Source organism: Oncorhynchus mykiss, chromosome 13 (genome assembly GCF_057628025.1).
Source record: "Oncorhynchus mykiss isolate SJ-2025 chromosome 13, ASM5762802v1, whole genome shotgun sequence".
NCBI classification, from domain to species: domain Eukaryota; kingdom Metazoa; phylum Chordata; class Actinopteri; order Salmoniformes; family Salmonidae; genus Oncorhynchus; species Oncorhynchus mykiss.
The window spans coordinates 45,034,205-45,046,530 of record NC_143034.1 but is presented as its reverse complement, the minus strand read 5'-3'; the positions used below and the strand labels follow the sequence as shown (position 1 = coordinate 45,046,530).

At 44.0% G+C, this 12,326-nt stretch overlaps 1 protein-coding gene and 1 long non-coding RNA gene across 2 annotated transcripts in view; both read left to right on the top strand.

Annotated features, from left to right (window-relative positions):
- The window catches only part of lasp1 (LIM and SH3 protein 1), a 39,665-nt gene extending 33,984 nt beyond the window's left edge, over positions 1-5,681 (top strand). The window contains exons 5-7 of the mRNA XM_021557647.3: positions 182-260; positions 1,479-1,597; positions 1,963-5,681. Coding sequence (XP_021413322.1) covers positions 182-260; positions 1,479-1,597; positions 1,963-2,136 — 372 coding nt within the window. The 3' untranslated portion in view covers positions 2,137-5,681. The remainder of the gene's footprint in view (positions 1-181; positions 261-1,478; positions 1,598-1,962) is intronic.
- A 234-nt stretch (positions 5,682-5,915) lies between these two features.
- LOC149978899 (uncharacterized) lies at positions 5,916-7,420 on the top strand. The gene is made up of 2 exons (XR_016485924.1): positions 5,916-6,222; positions 6,640-7,420. It is a non-coding gene; the product is annotated as an uncharacterized LOC149978899 (long non-coding RNA).
- Positions 7,421-12,326: the final 4,906 nt, after the last annotated feature.

The window sequence follows — 12,326 nt, the reverse complement described above, 5'->3', positions numbered from 1 at the left end:
TTTCGCTTCTCTAACTGGCTATCTGCTGGACTGAGTCGACAGGATGCAATCGGGGTTTTCTTATCAAACTAAGCAGCGCCATACATGATATCTGGGTGTTATATCTTGTCATTCTATGAGCTAAGTGTCACAATGGGAGTATAATGTGTCTGATTTTCGCACGTGTGTTTTGTCTGTACAGATTAAGTACCATGAGGAGTTTGAGAAGAACAGGATGGGAGGAGAAATCCCATCTCCCCAGCCCAACAGCCCCAATCCAGGTACACATGCTGAGAGACACACACACACACACACACACACACTATGACTATGCGTTTATTAAAAATTCACTGCCATTTTCTTGGTCGCTAAAATTCGAATAGTTTGCCACATTCCACAAGCAAGTGTTGAATCATTGTACCATCTAAAATATATGTTTCACAACAAAGAATATTGTGTTTTCAGCTGTTTGTGTACAAAACCTAGAGTAAAAGACGCAAAAACTCGACAGAATAACGGGAAGCATAGAAATAGCGCACATAGAACAGATCTTCCACTTAGACTTGCTTTTAATGAGAATGACAAATCTATAACTCGCATGTTACGAATTCTGTTTACATTTTGCAGTTTTAACATCAGTGAGAGTAGACAAATGGTTACATTATCCCTGGTCATAAAATGTGTTTGATCTTTCTGCTCTGTGGACAGCTCCTGTTTTCAGCACACTATGATTGTGAGCTAGTGGTTAACCTGTGCATTCACTTTGTACATGTTATCACCTTTCAATATCGCAAACATAGTCATTGTTATAGTTAACTGAAAGGCGCTAAATGATGGCTGCAAGTTTTGACTTGCTCTGCTGTGGAATTCAGAGCCCTGGGGCTGACCAATAGGATGCCAGTTAGATAGAGGTGGAATACAGCAGGAGGAGATGAGAGACAGGTGGGGTTGTTTTCAGAGTGCCAGAGACTGGGGGATCCGTTTGTCAGACTGAATAGCCAGAAATGTCTATCTTTCACTCTGATTCAATCACTCAATCTCTCCCTCTCTCTCACATTACTCTCTCCTTCTCTCTCGCTCTCTCTCTTTTCCCCCCTCCTTCCCTCTCACATTACACTCTCCCTCTCTCGCTCTCTCCTCCTTCCCTCTCTCACATTACTCTCTCCTTCTCTCTCGCTCTCTCTCCTCCACCCTACTTCCCTCTCTCACATTACTCTCTCCTTCTCTCTCTCTCCTCCCCCCTCCTTCCCTCTCTCTCACATTACTCTCTCCTTCTCTCTCTCGCTCTCTCTCTCCTCCCCCCTCCTTCCCTCTCTCACATTACTCTCTCCTTCTCTCTCGCTCCCTCTCTCTCTCCTCCCCCCTCCTTCCCTCTCTCTCACATTACTCTCTCCTTCTCGCTCTCGCTCTCCTCCCCCCTCCTTCCCTCTCTCACATTACTCTCTCCTTCTCTCTCGCTCCCTCTCTCTCTCCTCCCCCCTCCTTCCCTCTCTCACCAGTGTTCCAGCAGCAGCTGCCCCACCAGCCCCCTGCTGCGTCTAAGAACTACAACTATGAGCCGGCTGCGGCTCCTGGACCAGTCCGCCAGGCGGCCGCCGCCCCCCCTCCCAGCTCCGGGGTGAGGCAGAGAGACCCTCCTCACTACTGTGTTAGGGTCCGTCCCAAACGGCACCCGATTCCCTACTTTAAAGCACTGCTTTTGACCAGGGCCCATTGGGGTCCGGTCAAATGTAGTGCACTATATAGGGAATAGGGTGCCATTTGGGACTCTCCATTTGGGATGCACTGTTCTCTCTGCATGGTCTGTTCTCTCCACTGTGCCTGGCAGTATCCACATGACCCGCCCTTGTAGCTTTGTCTTGTTAGCAGAGACTCTTACTGTCTCTGTTGAATGTGGTGTTCTCTTTCTCTCCCTTTCTCTGTACCTTCTCCCTTCCCTCCTATTCCCTCTACCCCCCCACACCTCCCGCTCTCTGTGTGTAGAAGCGGTACCAGGCGGTGTATGACTATGCTGCAGCCGACGAGGACGAGGTGGGCTTCCTGGAAGGAGACGTGATCGTAGACGCGCAGGTGATCGACGAGGGCTGGATGTACGGCCGTGTGGAGCGCACTGGCCAGCAGGGCATGCTGCCTGCTAACTATGTAGAGGCCATCTGATCTGAGAAAGAGGGAGGTGGGGGGTGGGGGGTGAGAGAAGCAAGTGAAAAGCCCAGTGCCATCTCATCTTAATGCCGCTTTCTATTTCTTTCACTCATTCTCTGATCTGTCCTGTAAGACCCCCTCTTCCTCCTCCATCTCCCCTTTTCAACCTCCCCCGGTATACCCCTGGTCTGCTTTCCTCCAACGACAGACTCCCTCCCTCTGTCTGAATGTCTGTCTGTCTGCCTTGTCTGTCTGTGCTGTCGTCTGTCTGCCGGTCTCTGTCCCAATTCTTCGGTCCACTAAAAGCGCTGTCCCAAGTGGAATTTAAGTCTTACAGAAGTATCATACCTCCATCTTACAGGCTATACACACACACGTCAGGGGTCATACAGTGTATGACCACTATCCTAGCTACAGCACTTCATATTCCAGCAAACTATGATGCAAAAACGATATGAACCCTTCCCCCCCACCTCGCCAATCAAGTTGCCATGACGACAGAGAACTGAGGCCAATGTGGTCACGAGAATGTGGGTGTGGCATCTTCAGAAGGTTTTGTTCTTTTCTTTTTTTTTCTCTTCCATTTTTGAAACTGTCTGAAATTGGCCTGACTGGAAGCTCAGTGAAGAATATTACTGTATCTGGGCAGTTAGAACTCAGCTTGAATATTTGACTTGTGTACATTCCATTAACCTATCACTACCCCATTGTTGTCGCATCAGCCAGTCAGTGAGCAGTCTACAGTATCAGTCTTACCAGAGAGGTCTTATATATTTCTATTACCACACGTGCGCATTTATCAATATTACTTATCTGTTCCCTCACCTGTCTTACCCTGTCCTGCACTGCATTGCGGGTGTTGTTCTGAAACTAAACTGGAATCCTATCTTAACTGAAGAGCACCTCCTGCCCATGCCTTGTACCTCAAGTTCAGGCATTTGAAGTACAGGAGGGATCAGGGACGAGTTAGTTAGGGGACGTGGTTACAATCATCGTACAATCATGTCATCACCTCAGTCAGTGGGTGTGAAGATATTCCTCATTCTTGCTGTCTCCCGCCCGCAGCCTCAAATGACAGTCTTACAGAAAGATGAGTGACGTGATTATGGTGGTTATGGTTGGAGTGGGGGGAGTTTGGGCCAGGCCCTGCCCCCTATTCCAAGATGACCAACATCCGAGTTGCTCGATCGTAAGCGCGAAGGTCAAACACAATTCTCAAAACAATTCTGTATTGTCAATTTTTTTTTCTCTCATTTGTTTTGGTTGTTTAACGTTCCAGTCCTTATGAGAAGTGTTGAACTGAGGTCAGAAATCCAGGCTGTGGTAAATCTTATTGTTTCTACTTCATATGCTGTTTTATTTTCCTTTTTGCTTTTGTTTGGTATTGTAAGAGGCTTATTCTAAAAAATGTCAATGTATCAAATACATTTCAGAAATAAAACGGCAACTCGATTTATGAACCAATAAGGCACGCTAGTTTGTCTAGACGTGTGCATATGCTGAGTTAGCAATCCCACAGATTTAGATCCATGGGGTAAATCAACCGTCAACCTCCTGGGTTATGTAATTGCCTGATAATTGTCAAGCCAATTTTCCTGTTTTATTGTGCCAACTCGTGACTGGACTATCTCACCCAGTTCTCTTGTCCATGAAACTCTTGAGAAGTGGACAGCAATGTTCTGGAGTGCCACTGGCTCATGAATATTCACATGCTCATTAATGAGCAGTTGTCATGGCGCATAGTAACATTAGGCCCCGCCCTCTCGCCTGCGTTATAGATATTTCTGACAGTCTATGGGTCGGACATTCCCTACCAAATATAGTGGCAAACCTGTGTTCCTTTGTTGGCACGGAAAAATCTGAGAAATGTTATGCAACAATGACCTAACTTTCGTAGTGGGGTAGCTACGAGATCCGTCTGGCTGTCCCATCGTGGGCAGATAATTCCAGTGACGACGATCGTTGTACATTCCATGTCCTACGGGACCGCGTGAGGCTTGGAGAGGGACGTGGTTTCAGTCGAGGGTGAACTCTTTCTCCTCCTGGACCTCTGTTACTTCTCTCTTTGCCACCCTACTGTTTATTTCTCTTCACTGTGACGGGTCACAGATGAGGGAGGGGGGAACAACATGGGATTAAAAATAATGTTCAACTTTATGAAAACAAAACAATACGCTCACCACGTAGTTTGATATTGTACAGTTGTTTTGGGTTATAGGTCATGGGGCTGGGGAAGGGGCTTTGCCTGCAGACTAAAGATGTAGTGTGGAATGATTTGATTTAATGAGGTGAGGGGCTGTATGAAGGGTAAACGGTACCCACTTTAATACCAGTGTGGTGGAACGTGTTGGACAATAATTCTGGCTTCAACTTTTGTAATGTTTTATGTTTTAAATTGAACTAGAATGAACACAACACACACCTCAACCTGACTAGATAATCAGATTGCCATGCAGATGAAAAGGTAAGTCTAGGCCTGCATTTAGCATCCAAGACCTCTCTACTTGACAACTGGACATTTTTAAACTCACACACTGTATGAAGGGCAGTTTTGGGGTCGAGCTATTGGAAGTCTCGTTGCTTTGCTTCAGTAACTGAATAAAGAGTGAGGAGGCGGTTTGGCTTGAAGTGAATGGAGAGTTCTTGGAGTTTGTATGAATTTGGATGGCCTTGTACAGTATCTGCAGTCAATGCCTCTCAAAAGAAAATTGCCTTGGCTACTTGGAGGCTTTGGTGTGTTTTACAGATGGGGGATAAACCAAGCCCACGTTGGCTGCCGCAGCTGTTTTTCCTTCGAAGTGATGTGGATTTGTTTTAGTTGCTAGGTAGATTTAGGAGGGAGGTGAATGACGGTGATCATTGATTGGCGGGAAACAAATCCAAAGTGGCCAAAGACAAGACAATGGTGTTTTTGTGTGACTGGAGTGATGATAGACCACAGTGGCAAGGCATAGACATGTACTGTACCATGTCTGTATTGGGTTGGATGGGGCTAGGAGAGAGAGAGATGCTGTTAACACATACTACTGCTATTCCCCCCCCCCCCCCCAAACCTGAGAGAGGGGGGGCAAAGTAAGACTATGAATCTGCCAGGAGACCAATATGCTCCTCTGCTTTGGTATCACTCCCAAACTCTGCTGTATCACATCTCATATCATCACCTTGTTCTCCTCCCCCAATGTATATGGTCCTATCAGTCCTATGGCCAAGAGTCCTCAAACCTTCTTCCCCAATTATAGACTCCTATGTCCTATGCTTCTGATGAATCAATCCTTCCCTGCTTTTGTATGATACTGGTACATAAATCGCATCAACCAAACACTGACCTAGCATTCAGACCGATGTTGTGCATTCCATCAAAAAAAATGATTTTGTTTTGATAGCATTTTTGTTATTCCTATTTTTGAACATGCATATATTGACATTCTTTAAAAAAAAAATTAAAAAACAGACTCCAGTTTTAATTTAAAGACCTGAGAAAAGCATAATGTTGCCCTGTTACAGCACTTCGAATTGTACTTAAACATTCTACAGATTCAATAAAATGTCATTTTTACTCAGTAGCGTCCAGTTTTATTTGCTTCCTTCGGTGTAAATGCTTCCTCATTCGGTGTGATTACTTGGCTATATGACTACGAGTTTGCTGGACGCAGATTGCATGTATTAAACGTACACGGGACTGGGCCCTTGGCAAAAATAAACATGTCCCTTGTTTTACGCTACTTCCCACCCTGGTTTTAATGTCTACGGGTATGCTTCCACGCGTGGAATATTATACAACGTATCTGACGGGAGGGGTTTCATGTAGGGAAGCGATTATTCTGGTCCGGCTATTTTCGGAATCCGCCGATCTGCGCCGGTGTTGAGGCTGCCTATTTCTTCGTCGTGTATTCTAGCGATACATCAGCATCCTCCGTTTTTCCGGCATTCTCATCATGTTGGACATTTTAGTGTTGATGTTTTTCGCCATCATGGGACTCGTTTTCCTATCCTACATCATTTACATGTTATGATGTGTGTCCGGATTTTGGTCCCAGCCGGTGGACCGGCCGGGGATATGGCGAGCCTCTCCTGCATCCGCGGTACCCATCGCTGACAATGGTAAACAGCGCACACAGATTAAAACGTTTTATACTAAGAATTCTGTATTGCAAGAAGTCAGCCTCTAATGCTCTGTAGTTATTGAATTATAGATTTAACATTGAGAAGATAATTGAATCTTTCATTTGTGTGTATATATATATATATATATATATATATCATTGCTGAAACATTAATGGGAAAATAATATAAAACCAGTGTTTCAAGTCAGCGTTATAAGGAAATATTAGTTCATACTGTTATAATTCTTTCCACCGGTATTTGTCTTTCACTTATGGCTAAATATTAATGGGTATTAAGGTGCTGTGAACTCCCTTTACCACGTGTCCCTTAGGAAATAAATAAAAAGAAAGCGTAACACAGAAGGGGAGCATAATAAATGTGACATCTGTGCATCCTGCTGCATTTCTGTTCCAGGGAGGAGAAGGGGGGGGGCTTTACTGTCACTCTGGGGGAAATAAAGATGGCCCATCAGAGGGGAAGACCTTGTAGGACACAGACTGATTCAGCCAACCTACTATGATGACCTGCTCGAGATCGGGTCTCCTGTGCCCCAGTAGGCTCCAATTGGCAACCCCTGTACCCTACGCTCCATCCCTTCTGACTCTTCTAAAATTATTATCTGTGTGTACAATGCATATGAGTTAGTAAAGGTGTCAAATTAGTAAGGATGTAACGCTATAAGGAGTAAGGTTGTATTGCAGTAGTATTGTTTGTACCTATTTGACTACACTGTGAGGGTTAACACTAACCCCCAAACTGTGCCATGTACAATTTCTCCATTTTAAGTGCATGGTTTTGTGTTGGGCTGTATAAATAAGTCTTAATAATAAGACTATTATATTAATAGTATTAATAAGAATCATGTTAGGGGAGAGAGATTGTCTTGGGTCTGAGCTAAACTGTTTGTCAGGAGCTCTGTTGTCCTGGAAGAGAGGTATTCCATCTAATTATTGCATTAAATTGATAGGATCCGGAAGTAACTCGCATATCATCACTGTTGTCACTAATCATTGAATGACTGATTTATCTGAACAGTATTGATAACAGTCGGAGTCCACACACACAGCATGTTTTTGCCCCTCAGATTCATCACTGCAGTTTGTTTTTCTCTCACAAACATAAGTGTTATATTTATCAGAGCCAAGGCAAATGGCGATGGTTTTGTGTTAAGCCATTAAAGATTTGTACACGAAAACCTGGCTAGCTTTATTTCACTTAAATGTGTGAATGTGCATAGGTGTTCGAGAGGAAGTGAATCATTTATAGCATTTTTTTTTTTTTTTTGCCTACATTTTAAAGGTTTGAGTACTGAAGAAACAAGATCGCAAGCCAGCTGGACCTAGTGTCAATTGCTTCCTGTTGACATAAGAGGGGATGTATGCATGCATACAGTGCACAAAACATTAGGAACACGTTTCTAAGATTGAGTTGCACCCAATTTTTGCCCTCAAAACAGTTTCGATTCGTCAGGGCAAGGACTCGACAATGTGTCGAATGTGTTCCACAGGGATGCTGGCCCATGTTGACTCCAAATCTTCCCGCAGTTGTGTCGAGTTGGCTGGATGTCCTTTGGGTTGTGGAACATTCGTGACACACATGGGAAGCTGTTGAGAGTGGAAAACCCAGCAGCGTTGCAGTTCTTGACACACAAACCGTTGCGCCTGTCACCTACTGTACCCCATTCAAAGGCACTTCAATCCAGTGCATTTGACCCAGGTCTGTTCAGTTCTAGGGTTATTTGAAGTGATGTTTTTAGAAAAAGTATTTCAAAATATTTTCAAATCATAGGCCATTTGAAGGAAATGTTAAATATTTTCAAACACTTCTATAGAAGTAGTTGATTCGGCAGCCTTGCATTAAATTATCTGCCGAAATTGTTGCCACCCCTATTACTAGCCTGTTCAACCTCTTTCGTGTCGTCTGAGATTCCCAAAGATTGGAAAGCAGCTGCGGTCATCCCCCTCTTCAAAGGGGGGGACACTCTTGACCCAAACTGCAACAGACCTATATCTATCCTACCCTGCCTTTCTAAGGTCTTCGAAAGCCAAGTCAACAAACAGATTACCGACCATTTCGAATCTGCATAGCAGAGAAGGTATGGTGAATCTGGTTTCAGAGCTGGTCATGGGTGCACCTCAGCCACGCTCAAGGTCCTAAACGCTATCTTAACCGCCATCGATAAGAAACATTACTGTGCAGCCGTATTCATTGATCTGGCCAAGGCTTTCGACTCTGTCAATCACCACATCCTCATCAGCAGACGCGACAGCCTTGGTTTCTCAAATGATTGCCTCGCCTGGTTCACCAACTACTTCTCTGATAGAGTTCAGTGTGTCAAATCGGAGGGTCTGCTGTCCGGACCTCTGGCATTCTCTATGGGGGTGCCACAGGGTTCAAATATTGGACCGACTCTTCTCTGTATACATCAATGATGTCGCTCTTGCTGCTGGTGAGTCTCTGATCCACCTCTACGCAGACGACACCATTCTGTATACTTCTGGCTCTTCTTTGGACACTGTGTTAACAACCCTCCAGGCAAGCTTCAATGCCATAACTCTCCTTCCGTGGTCTCCAATTGCTCTTAAATACAAGTAAAACTAAATGCATGCTCTTCAACCGATCGCTGCCTGCACCTGCCCGCCTGTCCAACATCACTAGTCTGAACGGCTCTGACTTAGAATACGTGGAAAACTACAAATACCTGGGTGTCTGGTTAGACTGTAAACTCTCCTTCCAGACCCACATCAAACATCTCCAATCCAAAGTTAAATCTAGAATTGGCTTCCTATTTCGCAACAAAGCATCCTTCACTCATGCTGCCAAACATACCCTTGTAAAACTGACCATCCTACCAATCCTCGACTTTGGCGATGTCATTTACAAAATAGCCTCCAATACCCTACTCAACAAATTGGATGCAGTCTATCACAGTGCCATCCGTTTTGTCACCAAAGCCCCATATACTACCCACCATTGCAACCTGTATGCTCTCGTTGGCTGGCACTCGCTTCATACTCGTCGCCAAACCCACTGGCTCAATGTCATCTACAAGACCCTGCTAGTTAAAGTCCCCCCTTATCTCAGCTCGCTGGTCACCATAGCATCACCCACCTGTAGCACGCGCTCCAGCAGGTACAGTGCCTTGCGAAAGTATTCGGCCCCCTTGAACTTTGCGACCTTTTGCCACATTTCAGGCTTCAAACATAAAGATATAAAACTGTATTTTTTTGTGAAGAATCAACAACAAGTGGGACACAATCATGAAGTGGAACGACATTTATTGGATATTTCAAACTTTTTTAACAAATCAAAAACTGAAAAATTGGGCGTGCAAAATTATTCAGCCCCCGATTACAGCTGTAAGTCGCTTGGGGTATGTCTCTATCAGTTTTGCACATCGAGAGACTGAATTCTTTTCCCATTCCTCCTTGCAAAACAGCTCGAGCTCAGTGAGGTTGGATGGAGAGCATTTGTGAACAGCAGTTTTCAGTTCTTTCCACAGATTCTCGATTGGATTCAGGTCTGGACTTTGACTTGGCCATTCTAACACCTGGATATGTTTATTTTTGAACCATTCCATTGTAGATTTTGCTTTATGTTTTGGATCATTGTCTTGTTGGAAGACAAATCTCCGTCCCAGTCTCAGGTCTTTTGCAGACTCCTTCAGGTTTTCTTCCAGAATGGTCCTCTATTTGGCTCCATCCATCTTCCCATCAATTTTAACCATCTTCCCTGTCCCTGCTGAAGAAAAGCAGGCCCAAACCATGATGCTGCCACCACCATGTTTGACAGTGGGGATGGTGTGTTCAGCTGTGTTGCTTTTACGCCAAACATAACGTTTTGCATTGTTGCCAAAAAGTTCAATTTTGGTTTCATCTGACCAGAGCACCTTCTTCCACATGTTTGGTGTGTCTCCCAGGTGGCTTGTGGCAAACTTTAAACAACACTTTTTATGGATATCTTTAAGAAATGGCTTTCTTCTTGCCACTCTTCCATAAAGGCCAGATTTGTGCAATATACGACTGATTGTTGTCCTATGGACAGAGTCTCCCACCTCAGCTGTAGATCTCTGCAGTTCATCCAGAGTGATCATGGGCCTCTTGGCTGCATCTCTGATCAGTCTTCTCCTTGTATGAGCTGAAAGTTTAGAGGGAAGGCCAGGTCTTGGTAGATTTGCAGTGGTCTGATACTCCTTCCATTTCAATATTATCGCTTGCACAGTGCTCCTTGGGATGTTTAAAGCTTGGGACTTCTTTTTGTATCCAAATCCGGCTTTAAACTTCTTCACAACAGTATCTCGGACCTGCCTGGTGTGTTCCTTGTTCTTCATGATGCTCTCTGCGCTTTTAACGGACCTCTGAGAATATCACAGTGCAGGTGCATTTATACGGAGACTTGATTACACACAGGTGGATTGTATTTATCATCATTAGTCATTTAGGTCAACATTGGATCATTCAGAGATCCTCACTGAACTTCTGGAGAGAGTTTGCAGCACTGAAAGTAAAGGGGCTGAATAATTTTGCACGCCCAATTTTTCAGTTTTTGATTTGTTAAAAAAGTTTGAAATATCCAGTAAATGTCATTCCACTTCATGATTGTGTCCCACTTGTTGTTGATTCTTCACAAAAAAATACAGTTTTATATCTTTATGTTTGAAGCCTGAAATGTGGCAAAAGGTCGCAAAGTTCAAGGGGGTCGAATACTTTCGCAAGGCACTGTATATCTCTCTGGTCACCCCCAAAACTAATTCTTTCTTTGGCCGCCTCTCCTTCCAGTTCTCTGCTGCCAATGACTGGAACGAACTACAAAAATCTCTGAAACTGGAAACACTTATCTCCCTCACTAGCTTTAAGCACCAGCTGTCAGAGCAGCTCACAGATTACTACACCTGTACATAGCCCACCTATAATTTAGCCCAAACAACTTCCTCTTTCCCTACTGTAATTATTTTATTTATTTATTTTGCTCCTTTGCACCCCATTATTTTTATTTCTACTTTGCACATTCTTCCACTGCAAATCTACCATTCCAGTGTTGTACTTGCTATATTGTATTTACTTTGCCACCATGGCCTTTTTTTTTGCCTTTACCTCCCTTATCTCACCTCATTTGCTCTCATCGTATATAGACTTGTTTCTACTGTATGATTGACTGTATGTTTGTTTTACCCCATGTGTCGTTGTATGTGTTGAACTGCTTTGCTTTATCTTGGCCAGGCCACAATTGTAAATGAGAACTTGTTCTCAACTTGCCTACCTGGTTAAATAAAGGTTAAATAAATTATCAGAACATTCTCAAATACACAGCACATATGTATTTAAATAACAAATCCTTACATACACATGTATTTGAACCCTGGTCTGATACCCATCTAGATATCCCTGATATCTGGTGTTGGTGGTCTCTCTGTGACGACATGGCAGCTAAAACAGAGGTACCTCATGGCACCGTATTCCCTTCATTGTCGTGCACTACTTTTTAATAGGGTGCCACTTGGGACGCACCCACAGACGAGCACAAAGGCAGAATGACATACAAGTCAGTGCTCGCTGCAGCTTGTACCTGCTGTGGCTGGGAACTAACTAGATGTCTGAGAGAAGGTTGGAATCCTAATCAACCCATGTTGTTTGAAGTGTTTTCTTTCCTAATTTGATCTAATTCACTAGTACCATATTTTATCAGCTCACTAAGTTATCTTGCATTAGTCATCTCATATGTATCTACTGTTTTCTATACTATTCTACTGTATCTTAGTCAGTTCCTCTCTGACATCGCTCGTCCATATGTATATAGTCTTAATTCATTCCTACTTAGAATTGTGTGTATTGGGTGTTTTGTTCGATATTTCTGCACTGTCGGAGCTAGAAGCACAAGCATTTCGCTACACCCGCAATAACACCTGCTAATCACATGAATGTGACCAATAAAATTGTATTTGATTTGAAAATAGCTGTGCAGCGAAGCTCCCCATTCAACCTGACAGAGCTTGAGAGGATCTGCAGAAAAGAATGGGAGAAACTCCCCAAATACAGGTGTGCCAAGCTTGTAGAGGCATACCCAAGAAGGCTCGACGCTGTAATCGCTGCCAAAGATGCTTC